Here is a 20,245-nt window from a genome sequence, read left to right as displayed (position 1 = left end):
TTGCAACAGGGTTTTTATACAAAAGTACAAAGCACAGACGGTAAGAATCAACAACCCAAAGGTAAAAGACAAGGAGCAATTAAAACTATTTACAGTCAGATGCGACCGTTCAGTTTGGGACTAGCCCCTGAGGAGTCAGGAAGTCCATGATATGGTATCCTCCGTGGATCAAGTCCTCGTCTCTGCAGTGGCTGGAAGTCAAAGCCACTTCCACGGTGCCTGTCTCAGCTGGGACAATGTGTCTCAAGCATTGTATGAGACTGGAGCCAGTCGTCTTCCCTGCAGGGGGTAGGAAGCTGGAACTTTCTTGCTCAAGCAGGGGTGCAGGGGTATGAGGCTGGAGCCACTTGTGAGTCATCTTCCCTGCAGGGGGTAGGAAGCTTGGGTAGGAAGTGAAGCTAACACAAAGGTGTTGAGTCCAGTTCAAAGCCCTGCAGGAGGAAGGAAGCTGGAGATTCAGGTGGCAAAGGTGTTGAGTCCAGTTCAAAGCCCTGCAGGAGGTAGGAAGCTGGAACTTCACGTGACCATCTGTCTCGACAGCTGCAATACCCCCCCAGAGCCCTAGGGGATTGCGTTATTTTCCTGAATGGTTTATCGTCGTCTCTAGTTGATTCTTTGTTTAGCTTCCGGCTTTTCCGGTCACGGTCCGGTATTTTTGATGTAATAAATTATGTGTAATCTTTGTCCATCACTGCTTATAATGTGTAGTTTTTTTTGTTAAATGTATGCATTAACAGCTGGGCCGCTCGGTGGCGCAGTGGGTTAAGCAACGGCTCATATGCTGAGGCTACAGTCCTCCTCCTGCAGCGGTCGCGGGTTCAAATCCAGCCCACGCACCTTTGCTGCATGTCTTCCCCGTTCTCTCTCTCTACCCCTTTCCAGTCTGCATCTCCAATAAAGGTCCACTACAGCCCAAAAAAATAAAAAATGTAGGGATTAACAGAGCTGTGAAGATGGCGTGAGTTCTGTGGAAAACAATAGGTTGGGCAATTATGGGCTTTATTTATCATGCCCTAGCATTATTATTTTACGACAAGATGTTTAAAAATGGTGACGATGGCGCAGTTTGGAACCGGAAATGCGTTGCTACCAAGCAAACCAATCACAGCCCTCTCGGTCTGCGTTGGGTCTGCGTCGCCCCGACGCGTAGTTACATTTTTTGGGAGTTTTACGTCAGGCTACGGCGTAGGCTACGGAGAGACTCCCCCGTAGCCACGTACCCTATGGCGTAGGCTCTGCGTTAATTTAACGTAGAACCATAATTCAGGCTTTAAGCTCATTGCTACTAGGTTAGGACTCTTTTGAGGCTGAGACACGGTGTGTTTAAAGGGAACAAGGCTCCTGTACCTGGGTTCTAACACAACATTTGATCTGTTTTTCATGTTCAATTTTAAGTAAGATATGGGTTAGAAGAAAAACCACGATGTTGTGATCAGATTTCCACATGTATGTTATGCAGATGTGCTACGGGAGAGGCGTGGCATGAAGTGATGTTGGCATGTATGTATGGGAAGAAGTGTGACCCCAAATCAGACTTCCTGCCTGGAGAAGAGTACACCTGTGGGGCCAACTTCGCCATCATCTACTTCATGAGCTTCTACATGCTCTGTGCTTTTCTGGTAAATCACTGCTTAGGATCATCTCTTCCACTCTGTCTTTATATGTTCCTGGATGCTGGCCAATGAGTTCTTATAACCACTGTCAAGCATGGAGAGGTGATGATTTGGGGTTGTTTTCAGCCTCATGGACACTTTGAAATCATTGTTTCATAATTTATGCTAATATCATTTTCATGCACATTGTTGCCTCTTTGCTTTCCAGATCATAAACTTGTTTGTGGCTGTCATCATGGACAATTTTGACTATCTGACCCGTGATTGGTCCATCCTTGGCCCACAGCACTTGGATGAATTCAAGAAAATCTGGGCAGAATATGATCCAGAGGCCACGTAGGTGTTTACATTGATGAACCAGGTTCTGAGGGTGTTGCGGGCCTCAGAGACCCGCAAGCAGTACAACTTTGGTTCATATAAGCAGATAACTTTCTGTTGATATAATTGAAAGTACTTTATTCTTTCTTACAGTGGGCGTATTAAGCACCTTGATGTTGTCACTCTTCTGCGGAGAATACCTCCTCCTTTGGGTTTTGGCAAGTTCTGCCCTCATCGAATCGCCTGTAAGGTAAGATCAATCTCTGTAACCGGGTTTTTAACTTCAGATAGATGATGTAATTTTGAACTGGTTGTCAAATGTACTATTAGTCCTACACTACAATTAGTTCTTGATCTGCTGTAATTCTTAAAATTACACCCCGACATCTGTGTTCAGTTCCACCCATTTGTGGAGGACAAGTGAAGTCTGTGTTTTACTATAATTTACAGACATTGATCCCAGAAATAACATAGAGCCCTTGCAATTGCCTTTTATTTAACATTAACTTTGAATATTGACTTAAAAGCATCTGATAAGAAATTTGAATTATCAGTGACTACACGTCACATTGACAAGTGAAAAAATCAGAAAATGATGTATGGGCCTCTCCACAGCATCAAATGTTATTGCTATCAGCTATTGGCTCCCCGTAAAACTTAGAATCCAAATCAAAATTGTATTACTTGTGTATAAAGCCCTAAACGGCTTAGCTCCGCAATATTTACAAGACCATATAGTACCATATGTTCCTAACAGAGCTCTCCGTTCTCAGAGTTCAGGTTTACTTGTAATTCCTAGAGTATCTAATAGGGGTGTCACGGTACACACAAGTCACGGTTTGGTACGTACCTCGGTTTAGGGGTCACGGTTCGGTACGGGTTCGGTACGGGTTCGGTACAACAGGAAAAAAAATACAAAAAGTCCCAAATGTATAAGACAGGTTTTTTCTTCCTTTATTTTGATCATAGCATGAAAGTTAAAGTTTGTTCAATTGGCTACAAAACTAAAAAGCATCTCTTATTAAAGTGTAAAATAAATAGAATAAAACATTTAACTTGTGCATTAGTGTTTTTAATTTGACCACGGACTGGTTTATGTGAGCGCGGGATGGGACATTGTAACGAGGCTCGAGCACTTTTAATAAATACTTGAACCCGGGCTCCTCTACTGCTGCATATGGGCAGAGCCGTCTGGGGGCGGAGCATTCTCCATGGGCCCTTATGATAGTCATTTTAACGTTCAACAACATCATCTTACCCATCAAACTACATTTATTCTCACTTTTATTGAGCCAAGCCTCTAGGCCTATGCTGCAGAAAGCAGAGTAAAGTCACAAACTTGTTCAGAAGAACACACACACACACACACACACACACACACACACACACACACACACACACACACACACACACACACACACCTGACAGCTGTCAATCACACGGCGCTGAAAACTCAGATAGTCACGGACTGACTCAGTTCCATCTTTTATACAATTTAAATACAAAAAAAACCATAACTGGTCTAAAATTACACAATCTATTTAGATAGATAGACACAGCGGTCTATAACATCATTTCTGAGCTCTATAACAGAGAATAGACTCGGCGGTCTCGTTGACAACAACACAAAGCTCATTCAAATAGGCAGGTGGTCAAAGCTACCACAACATTCTGATAAAGAAATTATTTATGAAGGTTACACTGACTCACCAACGGTAGTTGACTCTTCCATAACCCAAAATAATCCAGGTAACGTGGAAAACGGGGTAACATTCAAAACTTTGTACAAATTTAGTCCTCTTTTAAACTTAAGCGCTAATCTCCTTCACGGCAAATTTGCTGTGACTGTTAAGGCTGATTTATGGTACCGCGTTACACCAACGCAGTTGCGCGTCGCCGCATAACCTCGCCGTAGACTGCGCCGTACCCTTTGGCGTATGCTCTGCGTCGATTTAACGCAGAACCATAAATCAGGCTTTACACCCAATCCGCGTTGGCTCACGGCCCTGATGCGTTCAGGACAGTTGTAAATTAAGAATTAGAACATTTTATCGTTATTATAGCCTACAATTTATGATGATATATGAATTGCACATATATTTATTGATATGCACAGACTAGCACACATTTAGGTCTGTAATGGAACGTGACTGTTGATATTTATAAGGGGGAAAAAAAACGATGATTGATTTTTATTTATTTATTTTTTTTTTTTAACTCAGTCAGACGTATTCGCCGTATGACTGCGTGTACCGAACCGTGACGCCCGTACCGTGACGGGACAGGACGAATACAAATACCGTTACACCCCTAGTATCTAAATGTAGATTTGGAGGACGGGCGTTCTGCTATCAGGCACCATTGTTCTGCTATCAGGCACCATTACTATGGAACCAACTTCCAAATCTGGGTTAAGGAGGCTGACACCACCTCCACCTTTAAAACTAAACTTAAAACCTTTCTGTTTAGTAAAGCCTAGTTAGTGAAGGCAGGTAGGAATGCATAACTTTTTTTGCACCGAATGAGGACAGTGTTCTTAATTCTGAATTTATGAGTGCTTCTTTGACATGTTATGTCTTTTTACTTCTCAGAGATTAGTGTCGATGAACATGCCTCTCAACAGTGATGGAACAGTCACCTTCAATGCCACCCTGTTTGCCCTGGTCAGAACTGCTCTGAAGATAAAGACAGAGGGTTTGTCTTCTTGTAAAAGTTCCAGTGGAGTTTTTACCCCTGTAAACATGTGGACTTTTTGAACTGACTAGACTGTCAGGGAACTGTCAATGCCACAGCCAGAGGCATGCACTTATATTATGTTGAAGAAAGTTCATCTAACTGTCAGGAAACCGTCAATGTACCTTTAGCATTCAACCTGCAATTAGCATAGAAAGTTTTAGGCTTAACATCGTCATCTAACATTACCATTCAACATTAGCACTATAGCATTAGCATAGACAGTTTATCAGTTATTAGCATAAGTATCTAACATGATCTATAGACATTAGTGACTAAGGCCCAGTCCCAATCCCCCCTAGCCCTACTTTTCAGCCCTACCCCTACATGTTGCGCGTTCCTGTGAGAGTAGTGGTGTCCCAATTCCTCTTTGGATCTAGGGGGAGTGGACTTTTCGAGGGGTAGGGTGTATGAATCTAACCCTTCACAGCGAGAGATTTCAAATGCTGACTTCGCGACCGAGGGCTAGAGAATGCCCAGAATGCTTTACGTCATCATTTGCAGACTGAATCAAACAAAAAAACATTTCGGACATTTCTTATTTTTTAGTGAATAAAATCAATATTTTGAGTTAGTTTCTGCATAAAAATGTGTTTTGATTACATTTCTAGCAAGAAATATATATTTTACTTTCATAATATTCACTCAGTGAATGTACATAATCACTCACTTGCCCGTTGTTGCAAAGTTTTTTCAGATGTCGCCAGAATAAAGGCTGATTTATGGTTCTGTGTTACACCAACGCAGAGCCTACACCGTAGGCCATCTTAACAGGCGTTATTTGGATAAACTGAGCCCAGGTTGGGGATCTTAACGGTTACTTTTACGCCTGAAAAAATATTAAAACTTAATGAAGTGGCATATTAACAGGGCTGCACATAAGTGGGCCGCCAGAGCGCATGCGCCGTCAAAATCCACAGTGCGCTGTCAATCTTGTGCTGCGAAGCGCTTTTGCGTACCAACAGCTGGGGCTCATATTATTGGTTGTGGCCAGACTGGAATACTAATATTAAAAAATCTATTGGGAGAGCTTTTCCCCAGAACTGCCTCTCAAAGTTGGTACTGGCCAATCACAGCGCGTCCTTACTCCCCCTCCATGCTCGTTGCGGCGGTGGGTTGGGCAGGAAGAGAGGTAAGCATGGATTAAAGTTCTCCGTACTAGGTACGGATTTCCGTCCTGGGGATTTTTTTGGGATATTTTTTTATGAGATCAGCGCAAATCCGACAAAAAATATGAACACCGGGGTGTCTGTAGCGCCGCGGTGACTTGTCGAACGGCGCCCACTGCAGTCAATCAGCTGTTGGCTGTGCACACACAGTAAAGTTCTCCTCTGGTTTTAGATGCACGTAACCTGACACCTAATAACTCAGCCTAGGCTGAGTTATGGTTCTGCGTCAAAACGACGCCGTGCCTACGGCGTGTGGTTGGCTCTTTTCTACGTTTATGTGTGATTTTTTATTTTTTTATTTTGTTTTTTTGCACAATAGTTGTCCTTATCTCTTTGATTCACTGTGACTGGAAAAAGTCGGATAAACCATTCAGAAAAAGATCGCTAAATAGCGGTCGCGGGGGGTACTGCACCAGGGTTTCCGTTGTCCGGTAATTGCCGGACTTTGTCCGGTAAAATATGCCGAAGTCCGGTATTTTATAATCTCTCCGGTCAAAATGTCCGGTGAAAATACTCACTGGGGCTGCGGGACTAGGGACTAGAGTCCCCGGGAGTACCGCGGAGGGACACGCCGAGCCCCGGTGCCGGGAGGAAGCGCAGCTGCGGCGCCGACATCCACTTGTGCGTTGATTTATGGTTCCGCGTCGCACCGACGCAGAGCTTACGGCGTAGGGTTCGCGGCGACGCGCACCCTACGCCAGACCCTATGGCGTAGGCCCTGCGTTGGTGTGACGCAGAACCATAATTCCGGCTTAAAAGTAAACAACATGCGCCCAAGTACCCGACAGGCAGACACACACGGGGAGAAGAGACAATTTCTTTATTTTTTTTTTTTTTTTTAAACTTTATCCTTATGAACGCAATTGTTATATACGGTAGTCCAACTTTCCTTATTTTAATCAGAACACTTTCTTTTTTCCTCTTCGGCGTGGAGTAGTGGGCTTGGAGCGGCAGCCATCGATTAGTTTTTTCTTTTTAGATCCGAGGCTTTGCGTAGATGGCGGCTTCCGCAACTTTCAGGCGCTTTTTCTGCGCAAGCAAACTTTATAGATGAGGCCCCAGGACTGTTACCGCAGTACCGCGCAGTAGTACTCGGTGCCGGGAGCCGGGAGGAAGCGGAGCTGCGGCGCCGACATCCACGTGTGCGTTGATTTATGGTTCCGCGTCGCACCGACGCAGAGCCTACGGTGTAGAGTACGCGTCGCTGCGTACCTTACGCCGTAGGTTATGCGCAAGGTTCTGCAATATTTATTTATTTTTTGAAGTTAACTCACAGTAATGGATTATAAATTTACGTTTTCAATCGCAACGGAAAGAAAGAAGGATATGATTACAACACGTAACAGGTATGGTCTACCTTCCCCCTGATGGTTGAAATGACTAAATGTAAACCACCGGGGAGGGGGGGTCTGAAAACTTTCCGTCCTGGGATTTTTTTTTGCTTTAATCCCTGGGTAAGGATCAGCTTTAAGGGCTGAGTATACTTCTGCGTCACACACACGCAGAGCACACGGCGCACCCGTGGTGCCGTCACGAATCGTTCAGAGTTCTCCGTCTCTCCGTTTGGTCGCGGTGCAGTACCCCCCGCGGCCACTAGTTAGCGATCTTTTTCTGAATGGTTTATCCGACTTTTTCCGGTCACAGTAAATCAAAGAAATAAGGACAACTATTGTGCAAAAAACAAAAACAAAAAAAATCACATATAAACGAAGAAAAAAGCCCTGGAAGTTCACTACTGATTCAAACCGGAAACCGGAAATGCTTCGCTTTCAAACGAACCAATCACAGCCCTCTCGGTCTGCGTGTGGACGGCGTCTCCTCGACGCGTAGTTACAATTTTCGGGAGGTGCACGTCACTGACGGCGCATGTGACGGCGTGTCCTCTGCGTGTCCAAAAACCACACGCCGTAGACACGGCGTCGTTTTGACGCAGAAGTATAATTCAGCCTTTACTGAACAAACCCCGACACGTCTCGTCAAAATGTCCAAGAAGCAAGCGCCATTAAGTAATTATTTTGGCGTTCCACCACCACCAACTACAAAGAGACGCCAAACTGAACCACTACCCGAATCCAACAGAAAACATGTGTTCGCCGAGAAGTGGCTGCATGATGTTACGCGGCGCCGCGTACTGTCCGTTCGCGTTCCCGCGTATCCTACCCCGTAAGCTCTGTGTTGGTGCAACGCGGAACCATAAATCAGCCAGTGTCCGTCACTGCGTGGAGCAGTTTCCTGCACCAGCAAGACGCTGCTCTCTGATTATGGCTCACAGTTTATGAAAACCCCAAATAAAAAATAATTTAGAGAATATTTTATGAAATCAATAAACAATTCCATCATCAAAATTATAACAAATAAAAGGTTCAATATATCTTGCTTTGCATGTAATAAGACTAGGTAATATATTAGTTTCACCTTTCAAGTTGAATTATTGAAATAGATTAAATTTTACACCATATTCAAGTTGAATTATTGAAATAAATTAACTTTTACACCATATTCTAGTTGATTATTGAAATAAATTAACTTTTACACCATATTCTAGTTGAATTATTGAAATAAGTTAACTTTTACACCAAATTCTAGTTGAATTATTGAAATAAATTAACTTTTACACCATATTCTTCACCTGTAGCAATATTCTACACCTTGGCTGATGTGGACATACGTAGCATAGGAGGCTATTTCAGCTGCTATATGGTTGGCTGTCTGTACAGTCATGCAAGTTCAATGCTATTAGAGAACACGTTTTTTCATATAAAATAAACACATTTTTATGCAGTTTAGAAGTTTTGGGGCTTTGTTTTGGCTCCTGCGCTGCTGAAATCGGGGCGTCCTTTATTTCTATTTCTGAAAGTTGGCAACCCTAGGTGCAAAATATGCCATGAGCATCCCAATCTGGCCGATAAAAACTGTAACTTTTATACTGACTCTAAAGACTAACACGCACCATAATTTGTTAATTCATCTTTATAAGTGAATAAATATCGTTTTGCCTATAACTTATTCCTGCATCCCTCTTTTATCGATCCAGCGAGACGGGTCACCGCGTTTTTGGAGCCCCAAGTCACATATCCAGGGGCTCCTCTGAGCACCAGACCAAAATAATTATGTGCAGCCCTGCATATTAACAGCGCTACAGCTGAAATTAAAACAACTTTTAGCTCTGGGCTTCCTGATATGGTGGGACGTATGTGCAAACGTAATTATGCAGTCGCTTACGTACCCGAACGTAAACCACGCAGTGACGTAGCAAGTGGTGTCCCAATCCCTAGGGAACATTACAAGGGCCCTACCCTAGTGGCTTCATTTTCATAGGGCTAGTGGTAGAAAGTAGGGGGTGTATTGGGATTGGCCCTAACTTTAACATTAGCACATCTGTCATTAATGATGATGATTATGATTGTAATTATAGTATTAAGATTCTGGTTTGGCATTAGCATTCAACATTCAATATTAGCTTAGTGCACATGCTGAAACGGTCCTCTGAATCTAAACAAACCAAAAACAGCTCATATATACATTAAAAAAACTGTTTATAGTTAACTTCACTAACCTGAATGGCATAACTTTGTAGCACAGTTATAATAACAAACACCAAAATGTTTGTTTGTTTGTTTTTCTCTTTAATTTCAACTGTTCAGGTAACTTTGAAAAAGCCAACGAGGAGCTGAGAGCAATCATCAAGAAGATCTGGAAGCGCACCAGTATGAAACTACTGGACCAAGTCATCCCACCAATTGGAGGTCAGCTTTGATGGCGGGTTACAGTGTAGGACATATGATATATTCTGTGTGGCTGAAATAAAAGTAAGACATAATGTACCACAAAAATAATTACCATTCTCTACACATGTATAGAATGTTTTATTCATCTCACGGGAAAATACATGAAAACAGGATTCCACCAAATATTTCATTTTAAATATATTACATGTTTTTGTGAAAAACCAAACACTCAACACATTTGTGTTTCCACAGATGATGAAGTAACAGTGGGGAAGTTCTATGCCACCTTCCTTATCCAGGATTATTTCAGGAAACTTAAGAAGAGACAGGAAGAGTACTACGGGTACCATCCTTCTAAGAAGAGTGCTACTAATGAGATACAGGTAGACAGCAATTGGTTCAATTAAATAATCAATAAACCATGCTTTCTCACCTCTCTGATAACCCCAAAACAGCAGGGAAGATTAGCAAAACCATATGTAACCCCTTGGTTCTGACTCCGTCTCTGTGTCTTTCAGGCTGGACTGAGGAACATCGTTGAGGAGCCGCCGGCAGAGCTCCATAGAGCAATTTCTGGAGACCTGGTGGCTGACGATGAGTCTGATGGAGCACTGGAAGGCTTGTTGAGGGTAATCACCTTCCTCATCCTTTTTCATAGCCAATCAGAGCCTCTCCAACGTCCTCTTGATTCAACCATGATGGTTGCACTCCTATTCAATTCAGTTCAATTTTATTTATATAGCGTCTAATACAACAGAGTTGTCTCTAGACGCTTTCCAGAGACCCATACCCAGAACATGACCCCCGAGCAGTTATTACATAAACAATGGCAGGTAAAAACTCCCCTAGTGGGAGAAAAACCTTAAGCCAAACAGTGGCAAGGAAAAACTCCCCTTTAGGAGGGAAGAAACCTTGAGGAGGACCAGGCTCATAAGGGGGGATCCTCCTGCCGAGGGCCAGACTGGTGGGTCAGGGACGGCAACAGCACAGCAGGCAGGTGGAAGCAGCAACGGGATGACCAGGGGTGGGGACCGCAGGCCAGCACGCAGCTCCCGAAGCTCCGGCCCAATCAGCAAGTCCCAGGTTGGGGTGCAGGGTCGGGGAAGATTAGAATTTGGTTCAAAACCTCAGAGAACAAATGTATAGATTTTATCATGAAGGCTGTCAGTAAGCCGGCGGTGAGCAGACCTGCGCAGAGCGTGTCTGGGTTGGTGTGCCGACCCAGAGTGGTTGGAATCATGACTTTTTATACAGTAAGTTCAAAGTACAAAAGGCAAGCCAAGTGAGAGACAAAAAGCAATTTACAGTCAGATGTGATCTGTGGCCAAATGCCGTTATCTGGCATTTGGCATGACTGTCAATAAGTTGTAAATTACCCCATAGGGTGTTCTCGTGATTCAAGTCTGTGGCCAAATGAGTTGGTATTAACACATCAGTCAGTCAAGAACTTCATCATATGGCATTCCCGTGGTTCAGTCTGTGTTTGAGGCCAGTTCCAAGGTGTCGGCCCTGCAGGGGGTAGAAAGCTTCACGTCAGCCACGGTGTCACAATGCCTCATCAAGGCAAAACAAAAAACACTGGATAAACGAGGGTAAACTACGTTTGACACATACCTGGAGTTTTTATGTGCGTTCACATCACCATTTGTTGTCTTATTAGGGCATCTGTTCAAATGCCTGACCTAGCATACAGTTTATGTATTCATTTAGTGTAAATATGGACAATAATTGTGCTTTTTCCTGGAACAGAGACAGGGAAGTCTGTTTGGAAACCCATCTGACCATTTTGCTGCTGAGACTGAAGACGCAAACACCAGCCAACGCCCTCTACAGATGGCAGAGGGTCTCATCAACAGTGACACGACGCACAGGTCAGTATGCTCATGTCTATGATTGTGCTAAACTCTTTCTGTATTTCATTCTTTCATTCCAAAACCTTATCAAAGAGGACATTTTTAAGTTTAATTGTAACAGCTGAAGGGTATCTTCCTCCTGAACGAAGATGGGAGCTCGTTCCACAAGAGATGAACCTGATAACTGAAGCCTCTGCCAATCTAAACAGCACCTCATTTCAGTGGAGGAGTTTCAATGCCCCAGAATTCCCATGAGTGTAGAAAAGTAATGATATGATCCTATGCAGCTTTTGTATGTGTGCTCCAAGAAACTACTTCCAGTCTCAAGTTGTTAAGCGTATAAAAGACACATCCATGAAATGTATGTCTTACATTCCTACTCATCCATTACTGAATAACTGTGAAAGGACTGCAGGGACCAGAATGTAGCTGGAATAGGCTACTAGACCAGAAGTTTTGTGAGAAAGAGACGTTGAGAAGGAAAGAGGGGACATTAGAACTCGTAAAATGAAAAATTAACCATGAATCGCTCTCAGTGAGGAACACCATGGAGGACCTCAGCTTGTAGGGTAAGGATGAAGATGTGAAAGGTGAGGAGTGAGCCCGGGTATTTGAGATATTTAACTATTCTAATTTTGATGCTGAACGGAACTTTGGACGCTTGTTGCTCGGCAACGCGATATCGTAAAGCCATCGTTCCAACGTTAAAAGACTCGGGACGATGTGGACTACAAGATACAAAAATAGGTTGTTGTTTACAGCTTTAAGAAATTTGAAGCCAAATGGCCCCATTCTATCCTATGGGGCTTGTTACCATGGCAACAAAAACCTATGCATTTGTATGGGGGAGAATATGAATAAATCATCCGTTAATACGGCCCGAACCGCAACGTGCACCCAGAGACGGCATACATCATAACATGCATCTCCATCGTGCCTTGATGGCTATTACTTTTCTCCGTCAAAAGTGTTACCGTGGCCAAAAAGCGGAAAAAATGGCAAAAATTGGATGCTCATTGCTCGGCCGAACTTTATCGTAAAGACATCATTCCAATTTTCAAAGACTCGGTTCGCTTCGGACTGAATGGTAATTAAACCTCAATGTGCTAATTATTACAGTTTTTGCGATATTTAACTTTCAATTTTAAAAATATTTCAATTTTATTTTGGACGTTTGTTGCTAGGCAACACATTATCGTACAGAAATCATTTGAACGTTGACAAACCCGGGACGCGTCGTACTACAACATATTTTAGTCTCATGATGCTGGCCTTTACAGTTTTTGAGATATACAACTATGCTAATTTTGATGTTAATAGGAATTTGGACACTTGTTGCGCGGTAACGCGATATCGTAGAGACATCGATCCAACGTTAAAAGACTCAGGTTGCGACTTCCGGTTTGACTGATGGTGGAGTAGGCTGCAAACCGGGAGCGGTCTGTTGAAATCCTGCTTAAATTCGTCTCATATGGGATTTCGTAACACAGTTCGTTAGTGCAAACGTGTGCGAAACGCTAATAGACATGAAAAAGGCTACTAGAAAGCCAACTCAACTGCTAGGTGAGCAGTCTCCTGAAAAGAGCCATGAGGAGGGAGCACATGCTAGCCAACCCGAACAGCCTGCTGCTAGCACCACGCCGCTAATGCTGGCTGACATGGAGAAACTTCTCAATTCAATGGAGGAGCGCATTATATCCAAACTTTCTGCCCAACTCGCTGCTGACCAAGCAATTATTGATCGGCACGACCAGACTATTCAACAGTTGGAAACTTCACTTAACAACGTGGAGACCAGGGGCCTCATTTAAAATGGACTGTGTAGGTATTTATTGCGACAGAGAGCGCAACAATATATTGCCGTATCGATTTTTTCCCCCACCACTAGCTGATGCTTGTTTTTTACTGGAGCATTTGCCTAACACGCTGTGACATCAAATGTCAGCTATTTGGTGTCTGATAAGTTGAACCATTGAGAGAGAAGCAGATGTTCATTTTCCTGAAACTGACTGCGTCTCATCGTCCTTCATGTCCCCCCAGCCCGTATGAACAGACGTTTGGAAGATCAGGCTTTTGATGGTCAGTGAGAGGACTTCAGAGACGAGACATCACCGGAACCAAGCAGGAGTTCCCGACACATGAAAGACGGACTCAGATAAAGGGGCTGTGAAGGTTACCTGACCCCCACCACCACCACCGGACAACAAAGAATCATGTTAGCAGAACAAAACATGGAGGTTGTGGTGAAATGTCTTTTTTTTTCAATCTATTCATCTTGGTACAGCTTTTTAGCAATTTTCATACCCATCCATTTATCCATCCATCCATTTTCTTCAACCGCTTAATCCTGTCCAGGCTCCCAGGGGTCTGCTGGAGCCTGTCCCAGCTCATTACAGGACAAAGGCAGGGGTCCACCCTGGACGGGTCATTTTCACATCCATTTTGATTCATTTGTTTTATTTTTGTTCTAATATTCAATTTACCATACCGCTTGGCAGACTGTCTTGTTTTTAGGGGCATCGGCGTTGTAGCACTTGTACCTTTTCAGAGGTTCGGGGATGTTAAGCAGGTCAATAATTATGGCTTCAGAAAAATCCAGATCAAGTGTTTCATTCTGAGACGAAACCATCACATCAGCTTCCTTTCAAGCACTTGATGATGACAAGATTCTCCTGGGGATCTTTATTTATTGCAGTTAGCTCGTGGCTAACTGCCAGTTGCACAAATCAGGGCCAAATCATGTGGCCCCATGATTAGTGGCACCTGACTATAACGTTTTAGGTCCTATAGAAGAAGTAATGGGGGTATTAAATGTTGCTGACATGATGTTTCTCTTTTGTTTCTTTGTCTTAATTATTTTTTCTATTATTTTTATCATCATTACTATTATCATTGTCTTCACTTTTGTTAAAATTGCCCAGTTGGCCCAAAAGGCCCAACAAAAGTCAGGCTGTTTTCTGTGTTTATGTTTTAGATTTTCAGAATCAAACAAGCAAAACATAGAAACTAATGTAAGTGGAAGTATGTCTCTGCAGGGATGTGTTATTATGGTTTCATGGTTTTTATTTCTGTGTAAAACATCAGAACCTCAGAAGTGTCCTCAAACTGAATTATCTTGCCATTTAGTGAATTATTAAATGTTACTCCTAAAGGTTAAATATTAACTCTAAATGCTACAGTAAATCTAAATCATAATCTGTTTGGTTAAATGAACTAAAATGTTAAATTACAATATAAATGTTAAATACAAAATATTTATTGTGAAACTAAATATTTGGCTTAAATGCAAAGTCACACTGGGATGAAGCTAAATAAAATAATGAATTAAACCCAATTTATCATGGGAAATTAATACATGTATTTACATAATCCTGATAATAACTACCTAGAATAAATACATACATTTAAAACATGTGTTTGGGGGAGTCTTTTTCCTCCAATTATGTGCTAGATGTGAAAAATGTTGCTGTCATTTTCATCATGAAACTCTTTACAAAAAGTTTTACTCTTAATGCGTATGTCACCTGGCAATAAAAGGAAGCTGGACAAACATTTGAAAGTGCTGAGGTTTATTCCAGAAGTCCTGTGGTTTGTTCAGATGCAGGTTTGTGAATCTCAGCCGTGTTTTCATGACCTTTTTACCCAGAAGAGACTTCATTCCCTGACTTGTGTCTGCTGATGATAAGACTGATGACATCCAAGTTCTTCCTGACCTAAAACCTCATTTCATGTTCAAAAACTAAAGTATAAAAATAGAAAATGGTAACAAATTTAATTTACTTTTACAAAGGAAACATTTTGGATTGGAATTTCACTCATCAAGAGAGGAAATAAAAAAGTGAAAGGATATATATATATATATATGTGTGTGTGTGTGTGTGTGTGTGTGTGTGTGTGTGCGTGTGTGTGTGTGTGTGTCAGGGGGGGGATCAGTCATGACGCAGTCGTCAGTGTGTTAAACAGAAGAGCAGGACGATCTCAGTCAGAACTCTCCAGCAGCCCAAAGGTAAGTCCTGATCTCATGGCTTTGTGTTAGGCCCGTGTTGAAAAAAAAATAGTTTTTCCGATTCTAAATTGATTCTCATATTAATTCCTAAAAATCGATTTGTATGTCTAAAGATCCATCATTACATTACAACTTGTGTTATTTTTTTGTTTATGCCCAAAAAAAAGGAATGTTTTGTTGGACACAAGAATAACTAGTGCCATGTTTTTGCCTTTAAATATGTTTAAAGGTATGAAAACATTAAAGTTTTCAGTTATAATTGCATAAATTGTCTATATTTCATTACTTTATATACTGTCTTGGGGTTACATTTGCATAAAATGCTAAAAAACTAATTCTCAAAAATTAAAAACCGAAATAGACCGAAAATGGAAAAAATTAAAACGGAATGTGGGAAAAATTAAAACTGATTTAATCCGTCTCAGTTTCCTCCCTGGATCTGTTTGGTAATTTTGCCCCACGATGTTTAAGCAGTTCTATCAGCATTCTGGGAGCTGATTGGTCCTTACAGCATCATTAGCTGCAATACTTGCTGTTGAATCTCAATATAATACTAGTATTAATATGTTGCAGAACTACAGTCATATAATTCATGCAACAGCTCAAAAAACATTTTTAATAACACTAACCCAAATCAATATCAGAATCGGATTGAATCAAATCTTGATAATTGATTCTGAATCTTAAGAATCGGAATCAAATCAATTCTTGACATTTGAATGGATCCCCAGCCCTGCTTTGTGTGTGTTGTTCTTGTTGCTTCATCAGGACCTGCTCTAGTCAGAACCAGAACAAGGATGGGCGGCAGCTTTTCTAGGGCAGAGCAGGAGGAGAGGCACCTTCATAATAAAACTCCAGTGTGATGCGAGAGTTCATGCCCTTTAAGGTTGTCAGGGGTGATGAATTAATATGTCAGTTTAAAATGATAACAGGCTAAATTCTTGGATCTAAAGTTCTAATTCAAGTTGACCTACAACACTGTATTTTAGCCATATGAAGAGAAAATAAGTAGAGCAGGAAGGGAAGTAAAGATTTTTTTTTAATCCAAGAAGCTCACTCGTTTTTGCAAATGTGGGAGGTAAAAGTCAGAAATTGTCATTTGTTATTTACAAACTTTAGAAACTTAACAGTCTAGATTTGTGGCTGTGAAGAATAAAATTATAGTTAAAAACCTTAAAATCAATTTAGCTGAAGCCAACAGAGCTAGAATGATGGTGTATTTATGACTGTTACACTTAAAAAAGGAACTGTCTGCCAGGTTGAGGGGATTTCACTTAAAAAAAAAAGGAAAAGCAATGTTATTTAACATGATAAACTCGCATATTATGGACAATATTTTGTGACTTTAAAAACACATTTTAAAACTCAATAAACTATTACTTAAAGTTGAATTTCAAGGTGCACAAGCACAAAAATCCTAGCTAGATAACAGGACAATTCTTGGCTTACAATTTTGGGGGCTTTTTTTTCCTGTAAATTGGTGAGTTAATGTTAAATATTTACATTCAGAAATGTGCATTAAATGTTTCATTAAAATGTGAATTACAAATTTAGTAATTTAATATATATATATATATATATATATATATATATATATATATATATATATATATATATATATATAGTTACAGTAATTATTTCAAAATGTTCAAATTTGTGAGTCCATCATTTCTATATTTGTTTATAAAGCCAGAATAAAGTCAGTTTTTCTTTCAGGGAGTTTTACTCTCAACCCAGTTGTGTAATTTATTTATTTATTTATTTTTCATCAATTACAGGGCATTGTGTTCAACTCGTTTAGTTAGTCTTAGGAAAATGTATTGTATGTTTGTCCACCAAGTCTATTTAGCAAGCTCAACTTGAATTTGAAGATTAGATTCACAAATCTAGCCTGTTTTTATTCATTAAGTGTAATGCAACACTAAGATAGTGCCCCTAAAAATAAATCTCTCACACAGCCACTAAAACCTTGAAATGGCCCTCACTGAGGCGTTTCAAGTGTCCCTGTAAGGCACTTCTCCTTGGCTATTACTGGATCCTGTGGGACGTGTTTCTGTTTCCCTAAAAACTCCTTGAGGGTTCATAGTTATACAGTTCATACCATCAAGGATAGTATGTAGGGGGAACTAAGAAAGGAGAACAAGAGAGGAGATGGAGCTCATGTCTTTATGGAATTACTCAAAAGTAGTGCTGTTTTATTCTGGGAACAGCGTCTACGTTTACATGCAGTCAAAATTCGGGTTATTGCTAATATTCTGGTTACTGAAACATTCAGAATATTCCGTTTACATGGTAATTAATCATTCAGGATATCTGGATCAAACCAGCGACGCACGGAGAACATCATGATGTAATTACCGTCATTTCTGCTTCTTCTTCCTGTATCCAAATTCAAAACAAATGCTGCTTCACACAACTTTTCTCTCACCTTCTTGTAAATCTTCTATCCCGGTACTTTCTACCGTCTACAAATGCAGAAATGTTCATATCCTTCATTACATTTATGAAGTGATTAGTCTACTCCTGGTCTTGGTTTCTCCGTGTTTATAAGAACTTCCTGGACTCAAAAGACCAGGATTCCTTGTGAACAGAGCATGTGCAGAAAACAGATTCCTGTTCCGTTTGATGGGGATATTCCGTTAGGCGTTTACATGACCCAATATTCAGGTTTTAAAAGGAGTAACCCAGGGGTCATATTGGGGTTTTTAAAAACCAGAATATGAGCAAATTCGAGTTATTCAAAGGGGTTATTGGTGTTTACATGGCCGTGCAAATTCGGGTTATTGCTAATATTCGGGTTTTAAAAGGGTTATTGACTGCATGGAAATGCAGTCAATGATGTAATGCTACTTTGTTTCTGCTTGCAGAGCAACTTCAGCTACCATCAGTCTGATAGTCATGATGTCATCGTTCTTCTTTGCTGTGATGATGGGTGCTTTTTCAATGGAGGTCCACACCAGTAGCATTTGGAGATCCACCCCCTACAGTGAAGGTACGGTCAGGTCTTAAAGTTTATAATAACCATCTGCTAACGACAGTTTACGCCAGCATGATAATAGATTTTAAGAATCCCATAGCCTCTTCCAAATGTAGCCTACCTTTCAGATTCCTGATGTTGAAATACCAAAGGTAATTCCACAGACAAATAGCAGGAGCAAGCAGCTGCGACACTCTGCAAAGACTACTCTATAACCTAAACGTAAGAGCCCACATATACTTGCTGTTGGTGCTTGCATTCACGTCCGTTCTACCAGCCGGCACCAGCTGGTATCTGACCGGGACCAGCTGGTATCAGACCAGCTGGTATCAGACCAGCCGGTATCAGACCAGCTGGTATCAAACCAGGACCAGCTGGTATCTGACCGGGACCAGCTGGTATCAGACCGGGACCAGCTGGTATCAGACCAGCTGGTATCAGACTGGGACCAGCCGGTATCAGACCAGCCGGTATCAGACCAGCTGGTATCAAACCAGGACCAGCTGGTATCTGACCGGGACCAGCTGGTATCAGACCAGCTGGTATCAAACCAGGACCAGCTGGTACCAGACCGGGACCAGCTGGTATCAGACCAGCTGGTATCAGACCAGCTGGTATCAAACCAGGACCAGCTGGTATCTGACCGGGACCAGCTGGTATCAGACCAGCTGGTATCAAACCAGGACCAGCTGGTACCAGACCGGGACCAGCTGGTATCTGACCGGGACCAGCTGGTATCAGACCAGATAGGCATTTTCAAGTACAACAATCTATTTCTTACATCTAGCCAACAGAGACTGTCATGCATTTTAGCAACATTTGTCCTTCCACATGAAAGAGCAACACGTGCTGCTTTATTCTTTATTCTGAGCCAGTTGCAGCTTTCCCAATTTCCCAATGATGATGATTTCCCAATGATGTGTTTGACCAGACAACATTACAATAATTCAGATGTGACAAAACCAAGGCTTGAATTACTTGATTAGTGGTTTGTGGCGTAAGATATTTTTTGCATCTCCTGATCATTGTTAAAATATTTCCAATTTTTGTTACTATTCTCTGTATGTGTTTGTCCCATCTTAATGTGTTATCAATAATAATCCCCAACAGTTGAACTTCATTAACTTGTTTGATTGTTTTCATTATTAATGGTAAGGTCAATTGGTCAATTGTAAAGTCAAGGTCATTGCCTCCTTCAAAAACCTGTCAGAAGCAGCACCTGTTGAGCGTTAACGCAACGCTGCTGTGTGAGCGTACTGTATGAGCTAAGCTAAAATAGTTATCTTATGTTTGTATGTGTCTTAGTTTAGCATTAGCTAAGTTATGCTGTAATACAAATTCAAGGGAAGTAAATAAAACTATCATTAATAATATGAAAGCCAGCTTAAATTAGCTAGCACCATAGCTTCATACTTTAGAATGAGGTACAGTTACAAAAGCTAGCCTATAGGGCCCCAGCAGGCTCACTTGATTAAGCAGGTGCCATATAGACGGAGACTACAGCACCATGCAGCTTGCTCAGGTTACACTTCCAGCCTGTGGTCCTTTGCTATGTCTTCACCCTATCTGCCCCATTTCCTGTAAATAAAGTCCACTGAAGACACAAAACCTTTAAGGAAAATTAGCTGGCTTACATTTGTTGTAGGTTAGCATGAGCTAACCATGATCTATGGTAAAATACCGAGCTCACGTGAGCCAGCATCACAGTTTAGCATGATCTAGGCTGTAGCAGTAGCTTAGCTTTAGCTACTGTCAATATTTAGCTTGCATAAATCATTATCATCAGCAAAACTAAGCTAAAATGTTCCAATCGCCTGAGCTTGTTCATTTTGCCTATTTGCCCATTTC

General features: G+C 41.5%; 1 protein-coding gene across 2 annotated transcripts in view; it reads left to right on the top strand.

Annotated features, from left to right (window-relative positions):
- Positions 1-14,960, top strand: part of LOC133449049 (dihydropyridine-sensitive L-type skeletal muscle calcium channel subunit alpha-1-like) — a 74,407-nt gene extending 59,447 nt beyond the window's left edge. The window contains exons 34-42 of one of the 2 annotated variants that reach the window (XM_061728140.1): positions 1,460-1,619; positions 1,822-1,949; positions 2,085-2,181; positions 4,523-4,625; positions 9,478-9,579; positions 9,814-9,944; positions 10,080-10,190; positions 11,311-11,432; positions 13,455-14,960. In XM_061728140.1, the coding sequence (XP_061584124.1) occupies positions 1,460-1,619; positions 1,822-1,949; positions 2,085-2,181; positions 4,523-4,625; positions 9,478-9,579; positions 9,814-9,944; positions 10,080-10,190; positions 11,311-11,432; positions 13,455-13,491 (991 nt within the window). In that variant the 3' untranslated portion in view covers positions 13,492-14,960. Of the gene's footprint in view, positions 1-1,459; positions 1,620-1,821; positions 1,950-2,084; positions 2,182-4,522; positions 4,626-9,477; positions 9,580-9,813; positions 9,945-10,079; positions 10,191-11,310; positions 11,433-13,454 lie in introns of those variants that run through there. The other variant, XM_061728141.1, reaches the window with a different exon arrangement.
- The last annotated feature ends 5,285 nt before the right edge of the window (positions 14,961-20,245 follow it).

The sequence above is a fragment of the Cololabis saira genome, chromosome 8 (assembly GCF_033807715.1).
Source record: "Cololabis saira isolate AMF1-May2022 chromosome 8, fColSai1.1, whole genome shotgun sequence".
Lineage (NCBI taxonomy): Eukaryota > Metazoa > Chordata > Actinopteri > Beloniformes > Belonidae > Cololabis > Cololabis saira.
Note: the sequence above shows the minus strand (reverse complement) of the source record. Positions and strands in the feature narration are given on the sequence as shown.